General features: G+C 40.0%; 1 protein-coding gene across 1 annotated transcript in view; it reads right to left on the bottom strand.

Annotated features, from left to right (window-relative positions):
• Nucleotides 1–244: 244 nt before the first annotated feature.
• CALY (calcyon neuron specific vesicular protein) overlaps nt 245–10,167 on the bottom strand; it is a 177,726-nt gene continuing 167,803 nt past the window's right edge. The window contains exon 6 of the mRNA XM_072628456.1: nt 245–1,646. Coding sequence (XP_072484557.1) covers nt 1,443–1,646 — 204 coding nt within the window. The 3' untranslated portion in view covers nt 245–1,442. The remainder of the gene's footprint in view (nt 1,647–10,167) is intronic.

The following is a 10,167-nucleotide window of genomic DNA, read 5'->3' as shown; positions in this document are numbered from 1 at the left end:
CATAGAGGACCATGGTGGGATGGTTGTGGCCCAGACTTCCCTCCTGAGGATCAGTGAGAAGAAAGTATACCCCTTGTATGGAGGATGTCTTCCCCTGGAGAGAAGTATGCCTTACCTTGCTTCACAAAGCCCCATCTGCCAAATGTTCTTTCTACCACCCAAGCAGAGGCATCAGAAAGCACTTCAGTGATAAAAACAAATACAGGTAGGTTGGGGGAAGAATTGAATGACTCAGAAGAGGAGCTGAGGGTGAACATTTATTTTTACTTGGGGAAAAAAATGCTGATCACCACATCCATTTTGGCACCTGCGAGCAGACAACAGTAGTGTTTACACAGCAAATGTGATAGTTCACAATTCCTAGAAAAACGTACAGAGTGTGGGTGAGGGAGTCTTCACAGCAAAAATAACAATAATAATAATTAATAATTACAATTATTATTGAACAAAATTAAAAGTCCACGCAGAAGCACAAACACCAAGTGGAAACAGGAAAAGTCGCATCAGAATTCCACACTAGGCCCAGAAGACAGGAGGAGGACAGGAAAAATGGAGGCAAAAAAGGGAGGAAAAAATCCCCCAGCACTCCTAAGCCAGAAGTGCTGTAATTAAGTGGGTTTCGAATTTAGTCTTGTAATTAGCAATCAAATTGCCACCCAAGAAAAGCCAGAGCATCAATTATGTAGAAAAGCTTTGCCCAAATTAAAGTGAAAGATCTTTGGAATGTTTATTTCCAAATGTTAACACAAAAGGCTTAGCACAGAACTGCTAGTTTGTGGACCTGCTTGGACAACATCTGTTACTTTGCCCTTGACTCTGAAAACAAGCTTATGGGCAATCCAGTAGCCCCTGGCCTCCAGAAATCCTATCAGAGAGAAAACAAACCAAAACAACACTCCCAGTTGGGTGAGTGGTGGTTAAGAAAGGAGGCTCTAAGTCTAGTCAGCTACCATTTCTCAGAGAAACACCCCAAAATTGTGTATAATATTTGGAGAAAGGGACCTGGGGACCCCACTCAGACTAGCTTGGGAAGGAAGGTAGGAATGGGCTAATTCTGGCCTAAGAATAGTCTTTTCCTCCCTGATACTTTGGAGTGAGATCTCCAGATGTAGAGAATCCAGGAGGTACTCTCCAAGTAAAGATGGAAGAAAGACCTACTTTCATGTTAGGATGGAGAGGGAGGGCTCATATACAGAGTGCATAAGATGTCCCCTCAGTATCTTCCTCTTTCTTTGTGATTGGGGGGAGGGAGGGAAGAAAGGAAGTGAAGTCCTTGAACAAGACATGGTCTCCTGGTTTCACTCAAAAACCATTGGAGTTGACTAAAAAGAGCAAGGGGAAGGGGGTAGGGATGGGAGTATACAATGCTTTTAATACTTTAAGTGATTACATCTACCCTAAAAATTACAATCCCATTGTATCTGGTTTCTGCCCTGTGTCTCTTATTGCTGAGAAATGGGTGGCTCATCCTTAGCTTTCTCTGCTTCCTTCAAGGCATTAATTACTGGTAACCACGGTGAAGGCAGTTCGGGGATGGTTTTCTTGGCTTGAGTTAAATGGTTAATAGCTGTGTAGAGACTTCCTCGGGGTCCTGCTTCCTGTTCAGAATAGTACATCTCTAGAGCTGCAGGAGTACAGTGCTTGTGCTGTGACAGAGAGAGAGAGATAGAGAGAGAGAGAGAGAGAGACAGAGAGACAGAGAGAGACAGAGAGAGAGAGAGAGAGACAGACAGACAGAGAGAGACAGAGAGAGAGAGAGACAGACAGACAGAGAGAGAGAGAGACAGACGAGAGAGAGAGAGAGAGAGAGAGAAAGTTGGTTATCAATTCATGGAGAAGTAAAAGCAATTCAGAGTCATGGAATCTGAGTTAGAAGGGGCTTTAAAGGTCATTAGCCCAACCTGGCCCTGAACAACATTAATCACTGTAACACTCTGCTGAATGATCATTCAGTTTCCAATCTAAAACCTCTGGAGATGGAGAACTCACTACCTAGGGAGGAAACCCATTTCATTTACACTCAGTTCACATTGTCAGGCACCATGCAGCAAGTCTAACATCTCTAACATCAGCCCTTTAAATGTTTAAAAATAGCAGAATTGTCCCCTCTTTCTCTGGGCTAAGAACCTCTAGATCCTTTGCCATCACAGTTAGCCTTTTCTCAGAATACTTCAGTATATTGGTATCTTCCCTAAAATCTGATGACCAGAATGGAATACAACATTCTAGATATGGCTCAGTGGGGCAGATCACTAACTTTCCTTTCACTGAACACTACACCTGTATTAAATAGCCCAAGACCACATCGACCCCTTTGGCTGTCATGACACACTATTGACTCATAGTAAATTGGCAATTCACTAAAACCCTAATGATCTTTTCTTATGAACCATTATCTACCCATGCTTCTCTTGGCTAATACTTGTACAATTGATTTTTTGGACCCAGGTTAGAACTTTACATTTATCCCTATTACATTTCATCTTTCTAGATGATAGATTCATTTTCTTGATCCTAGTCACTGAAAAAAAAAAGTGTAAAATAGAATTTGGCCAAGAATAAGTCCAGTTGAGATTAACCTGGAACTACTGAAAAATAAAAGCCTAGAAACTTAGACACAACAAAACCTAGAGACTTCACCTTACTGAAAGGATAAGAGCAATGTGAATGGTTCTTATTTCTTTGGAACATGCCCCAGTCTGTTCCTTACCTTCTGAAATCAAAGACACTGATATTCAAATTACTCAAAACCTAGTCCCTGAAAAAAATATATTTGGTCACTTCTTTGGTCCTTTTGGGGACTCTTATTAACAGATATTTAACCCTTGCTCATACTGAGTTGAGTCCAGGTAATTTAAGAACAATTTATTGGTCTCAGTTATTTTTATTTCCTGTTGTAATGTGAGTTAAAGATCTTCCCCCACCCATTAATGAGACTCAGATTAGGGGAGACTTGTTTCGTAGGAAGGCCCACACCTTTTCTTAAAAGGCCCACACCTTTTGTTAAATGCTAATGAGGCACTGGGTCACCAGCTCTGAAAAGTGTATCAGTACTCTGAGGTGAGGTTTTGCTCTGGGGGCTTACTCTTTGGAAGAATGTTCATGTGATATGACCAGATGAGACTGGGTAGACATTAAGGAGTCCCTTCTTCCTCCTCCTACTTTGAAATCCCAGATGTTGGTGCTTCTATTTCTGGTAACTATGTATGTATGTAATGGTCAGACAGTTGGATCTGTCTATTGATCTCTGCTGTATGTATTGCTTATGGTCAGACAGAAGCCCTGTCTGTTGGTCTTTATTTCTCTACTTGCATTTTCTCTGTGAGTGAATGTAATTAAAGAGCTTGTTTCCTTTTAGGAAAGCAAATCTAAGAATCCATGCAGCAGGCCCTCCTGTGTATGCAGGGGTGCTTGCTTCTACACATGTGTATCTACCAAAAAAAGGGCAGGCTAATAAGACATCTGTGTAAGCTGATTAATTCGTGTTCCTTTTTGATCTAGCCTTTCTCTCTAGTTTCTTGCCAGACATCCTTGGTGCTTCCTGACTCCATCTACTCACTGAAAGTAGCATGACCTACAAATATTCCTTTGCTTCCAAGAGGAATTGGCACATTTTTTTTTCTGAGTGAGTCTGCTTAGATAATGTCCTATTTTGGGATAACAGATTTTTGGCCACTTTGGGATTAAGTGTGATTGCACTTAACTTAGTTGCAAATTATCTGATGTCTCTGAGTCTCACCTAAAGTCTGAATTTGAAGAAAAAGGTTTAAAACTCAATTTTGTGTGGATTCCATCTATATTTCTTAAGATATGAAAAAAAAAAACCTGGCGTGGATTAGCTGCAGACTCATGCATTCTCATTTTGTCAGCCTTTGAATCAAGATAGGATTTACTGAATTCCCTTCTATGATATTGAAATGCTTAAACCACAGTTTTCTTTAGCTTTATTTCCTAAAGCCTACATAAAAATGACTGATTCTGAAGAAGTTAACTGTCACATCATTCCAGCATAGTACCAAAAGGTCCTTGCCAGCTGGAATTTTGTAAGAAAACTGATACGGTCAATTATTTCAATAGCAAAGCTGACCCATCAGCCTCCAAGGCATAAGCAAAGTTCACATGGGTAGAAAAGGGAGACCAATGGCAAAGCCTACATGTCAGCCTCCAAGGCAAAGCACCTGAAATTGGTAATTAAGGCAAGGGGAGAGGAGTGGGGAGTTGTCTAGTCACTCATATTTGCATAGCACTATATAGAGGGCATAATATCATTGGAACTTCCTTGTAGGGTCATGATAATATTGTTCTTATTAAGAGAGAAGTCTGAGACTCAGAGACCCTAACTAGCCTACAGTAGCATATTTAGTTAATGTCATCATGACTTGAATTCAGGTCTTCTGACTCCACATCTGTCAGTGATCTCTTAGTTGCCAAATATGGTGGTCTTTTTTCAGGCTTAATCCTTCTGAACCGATCAGTTTTACTTGACATTACTGACCATCTTCTCCTTTGGATGAACTCTCATCTCTCTGGGGTTTTGTGGCATCACTCTCTCTTTGTTTGCCTCTTAACCTATATGACTACTTTTTCTCAGCCTTCTATGATGGTTCATCCACATTTGAGTTCCCTAAGGCTTTTTCTTCTTTTTTCTATACTTTCTCTCTGTCTCTCTGCCTCTCTTTCTCCCTTCTCTCTCTCCTCTCTCTCCCTCTCTCTCCTTCTTTCTCTTTGACTTCTCTCTCTCCCTCTCTCTCTCCTCTTCCTCTCTCTCTCTCTCTTTTCTTTCTCCTTTCCTTCTCTTTCCCTCTTCTCTCTCTCCTCTCTCTCCCTTTCTCTCTTCTCTCTCTCTCCCTCTTTCTTCTCTCTCTCCCCCCATCTCTCTCTCCTTCTCTCTCTCTCTGTCTCTCTCTCTCTCTCTCCATCAGTTCCCATATTTTTAACTTCCATTTTTAACTTTTAATCATCATCATGATTCTCAGATTTATACAAACAGCCCTAGTCTTTCTCCTGATCTTCAGTCACAGATCACCAGTTACCAATTGGACATTCCATATTGGATTTGTCTCCCCAGCGTCTGGCATCTAGTAAGTGTTTTACAAATTCTTGTTGTTTGAGTAATATGGGAATATGATGAGAAGAATAAAGGCAGGAAAGTCAAGGGAGTACTTAGGGTAGAATTGTACAGTGCCTATGAAATGGGGAAACACAGGCTAATTCTGGAAAGGCAGGAGGCACTATATGATGTAAGGTGGCATTTTAAAGGTTGTAAATGTTGAATTTTAGTTAGATACCGCTGATAGATTTTGAGTACAGGCATGATGAATTGAGATCTATACATAAAGAAGATTCTGGTAGGTTGAAGGATGGTTTGGGGTAGGGGTAATACTCTAGCAGTGGAAAGACCAGTGAACAATGTGGTAGTATAGAGGTAGGTAGTAATAAGGCATTATACAGGATGATGATGTAGAGATGAAGGAACAGAGATGGAAGAACGGATGGGAGAAATTTCTCAGAAGTAAAATGGACAAGACTTGGTAACTGACTAGATATGAACAATGATGGAGAGGGAAGACTAGGGTACAAAAGTTGGATGACTCAAACATTTAGTACTGAATGGCACAAAGAGTTAAATTAGAGGAAAGAACAGTATAGATCAGGAGTTCTTAAACCATTTTTGGGGTGTCATGGATCTTTGTGTCAGACTAGGAGAGCCTACAAACTCTTTTTCAGAATAATGTTTCTAAAAGTATAAAATAAAATACATAGCAGAAAAACAAATTTTATTAAAATACAATAATCTATTTTTTTTGAAAGGGGTCATAGATCCCAGGTTAGAGACTCTTGATTTAGAGGGAAAGCTAATTAACTAATTATTTGAATGGTCACATTTGACAAGCCAGTGGAACTCCAAGGTGGAGCTTTCCTATAATCAAAAACATTAAGGCAATGGGTTTGACTAGGATGGCCTTGAGGATCTCTTCCAGCCCTAACATTGGATTTATCACTCACAGCATTGAGAGGGCTACTGTGGTTTATGCCAAGAGGCCCAATAATGCTATGAGGGTTATATCTCAGAAGCTAGTCTTCAACGGTATATTAATACTTCGATTGCCTACTAGTATAAATCTAACAGCATTTTTAGAGATTAAGATGAACTGGATCATAACCATAAAAAAATCCTCCCAGTCTACATATTAAATATGTAACTTTTTGATAAAACTAATAACATATAAACTAAATCAACAAACTATTAGGTCCTTGTGACTTTTATATTACCTAAGAAATATGTAGTAGTACTTATAAAATATGTAGTATTAATAAAAACATTTAATAATATGTTGTTCTAGGAGGAGACTGGCTAGAATAAGCCTGGAGATAAGGAGTAACAATAGAGAAGCTCTGATTAGCTCAGAGATTGGTAGAGCTATTTTATGCGCTCGTCAGCTATCTTAGGAAATGGGGGCTGTGGCCCATCATTTGGGGAGGTTTGACCTTGAAATTCTGAAACATGGGTTTATGAGAGGAAGAAGTCTAGGACTCATGCTAAGAGAACCCCCTATCCAATCTAGCTTGCTGGTTGTAAATCAGATAGTAGAAATGCCCTTTATAGGGAAGCTAGGTAGCACCTGCTCTCCGGTCAGAAGTACCTGAGTTCATATGTAGCCTCAGACACTTACTAGTTGTATGATCCTGGGCAAGTCACTTAACCCCTATTGCCTCTCCCCCAAAATGCCCTTTACCTCATTGAAGTTTTGATTCCACCCAATCTTGAGGAGAGGAAGTGAAATAGAAAGATCAGAACTGACATCATGATAACAGTTTTTAGATACTCCTTCTCAAAGATCTCCTCAAGTTAGATTGATCCAAAGCAGTTGGCTTTATTCTCTCATCTGAGGGCAGGGTCACAGACACACAGTGAGTACTGAAGGGTTGTTGTGTTCATCCTTCATTGCCGAAGAAGACCATACCATCAGAGAAATAATGACATGACTTGCACTTGACTTTGTTTTAAGTGAGGGAGGGATGTGCAGGTCACCTCCAGAGCCATCTGAATCCAGTGACCAGATATTCATCAGGATGACTGGAGATGACCCAGGATGCAAACCACTTGGCCCCGTGGTTTGAAGTGAAAGGAAGGGAATTTAGTGCCTACTATGTGCTCTAGGCATTACACTAAGTGCTTTATAAATATCTCATTGGATCCTCACAACTATGCTGAAAGGTAAGTATTGCTATTATCCCCATTTTACTGTTGAGCAAACCTGAAAACAGTGGGCAAGTGACTTATCCAGGGTTACACAAGCTAATAAGAGTCTGAGGTCAAATTTGAATTCAGGTCTTTCTGAAGCACTCTCTCTCCACTGAGTGGCCCAGCTGCCCAAGGGAAGAAGGATTCTGGGCTGCCTTACCAGCTTAATTTAGACTGTGACAATCCTAACTAAGGAATGTTTAATTCAGTTATACTTCTATGTTTTGTGGACTTACTTGTAGCCAATCAGTGATCAATAGCTACTGTGAAGACAATATTGCTGGATCTGCAGTCAGAGGACCACAGATTGTGTCTCAGATTGACCCCAAACTACCTTGGCTCCCTCACTCCTTTCTGGACCTCAGTTTTATCATTTGTCAAATGAAATGATTGGTTTTGACCATAGGGTGAGAGGACCTGGGTTGACTTTTGTCATTTCCAAGGTCATTGGTTTTGTGGCCTCTGATCCTCTCAGCTTGTGATCATTGATCCATTTAAGCTCTGACATTCTATGATTTATGACTCATTTATTACGAGAACATGCATATTACAGCTGTATCATAGACAAAGCGTATAGCCTGTCAACAATTTTCACAGCAATGGTCCCAAATGAGATCCTTAATGTGCTGTGATAGGGAATGTCTCCCTTTTTATAAAGGGAAGAAATGAGCCGATTTATTTTCCGTGCCGTTTATAACCTTAAACTCCTCTCACAACAGAGAACATCTGCCTTTGCAGCTGCAGTTAGAAGTATTTCTGAAATGAATGCTTGTGAGTTGTAATTTTGTCAGTGGAATCCCAGTTTCCTATTTACTTCCAATGCTTACAGATTTTCTAACATGCCTCACCAGACTGGGCTCCATAGCTCTCCTCACCCCTTTATACCTCTACTAACAATTTTGCCATGACCTCCTGATTTACCTTTGTGTTCATTTGGGGTCATTTTATATAATTTTTCATCTGAGTTTGAAACACCTAGGTATGTATATATATATACCCATAAGTTAAAGGCTGTATGTGAGTTATGGCAATGAGGCATGGTTGTGTAATTCACAGAAATCTGTCCTTAAAAGACAGACCTGGGTTCAAGTCTTACCTGTGACATGTACCAGCAATGTAAACTTGGGTAAGTCACTTGATTTCTTAATACTCTAAGCAATTATCTAAGACTATATTACAAAGAAGGTGGTGACCTGCATTAAGAGAAGGAATTGCCTTACCCAGAAGTTTTCTGTACCAATGAATTAAAGGGTCCATTCTCTGTCCCTATAGCTATAAGGTATCATCATAGGCAAGTTAATTCTCTCTAGGCTACAGTTTCCTCATCTGTAACTATGGGAAGTAGATTGACTCTTCTTTCAAGGTCTCTTCTAGTTTTGACATTCTAAGCTTCTCATTCTAGACTGAGTTTGCTAGGTAGAGGAAAAGTGGTGGGAGAGGGAATGTTCATAAAAAGGGGAAGGGAAAGATAACTTAAGCCCCTTCTAGATAACATCTTATTTCATCTTCACAGTCCTATGAGTAGGTACTATTATGATCCCCATTTTACAGTTGAGGAAACTGAGGAAAACAGAGATAAAGTGACTTGCCCAGGGTCATATGACTAGTATGTATCTGAGGCCAGATTTGAACTCAGGATTTCCTGACTCAAGACCTAATAAGGTCTATCCACTGTACCACCTTGCTGTCTATGATAGAAGACCCTTTCTTAAGTAAGTAGTATCTTCTTAGTTTATGCAAAGAAAATCACAGGCAACTGGGCCCCAATTAATTGGAATATTCATATTTAATCAGAATTTCTGAACTCTGCCCTGCTCTATGCATGTAGGAAAAAGAAAATTATACCAAAGTAACCTGATACCAGGGAACTCTTCCACTAAAACCTTATTTTCATGACTCAATGGTGTATGGCTGTGTAATCCTAAATTCTTGAAAACTATGATGAAGGGCTTCCAGCTCTATCAACCCCTACCAAAGATGATAAGGCTTTAAGCATGGGCCTACCCATAGATTAGCATCTGGGAACAAGCCTAACTGTGCAGAGAGAAGCCTAACCCCAGAACATTGACCCTAATGTAAATAATTTTATCTGTAACAACTCAAGAGAAGTGTCTCTGAAAGCATGGAAGGGTACTTTGTCAGTGGAAAGACCGCCCGCATTGGATCAATCATGAATCTTTTGAAGTATCACGAGTTTAAGTGTGGGAACTAGATTTACAATTTCATTGGCATAGGGAACTTTTTGATTGATGGATGTAACTTCCTCTTCCAATTGGCAGCTAGATGGACCACTAGATAGAACACTGGGCCAGGACTCAACAAGCCCTGTGTTCAGAGCTGGCCTCAAGCACTTACTTCCTATGCGACCCTAGGCAAGTCACTTAGCCTGTCTGCCTCAGTGTCCTAACCTATAAAATGAGGATACCTTAGAGAGTTGTTGTGAAGATCAAATGAGATAATATCTCTAAAAGGTTTAGCACAGTGCTTGGCATATAATAGACTCAATCACTCAATTAATCAAGGTGTACACAAGATTTAAAGTTGAAAATGCTTCAAGTCATTCGATGAAATCAGATGATGAAAAGAATTAAGATTAATTGAATTAGACATACCTCAAGCCTAGGTATATCAGAGAAGGAATGTAAAGAAGAAAAGTAGGCAAACTTTATAAACACTTTGAAGAACCTAGCACCAATTTGCAAGAAGACGGAACAGGAGATCCCAGAGAGACTATTGATTTTAATGATATGTTTACAAACAGAAGAAAGAACTATGAATGGAGAACGAGTGTAGAGGTGTGGCATAGGATTGCAAGAGCCATGTCAAGAGTACTGAAATTCAGAATAAGCTATGTCAAGGAAAAGGGGATGATAAGACCATCACTCAGAGAGTACCTATAGAAGACAGAAGACAGACCTTCT

This window comes from Notamacropus eugenii, chromosome 1 (assembly GCF_028372415.1).
Source record: "Notamacropus eugenii isolate mMacEug1 chromosome 1, mMacEug1.pri_v2, whole genome shotgun sequence".
NCBI classification, from domain to species: domain Eukaryota; kingdom Metazoa; phylum Chordata; class Mammalia; order Diprotodontia; family Macropodidae; genus Notamacropus; species Notamacropus eugenii.
This window is presented reverse-complemented; position numbering and strand designations above follow the sequence as displayed.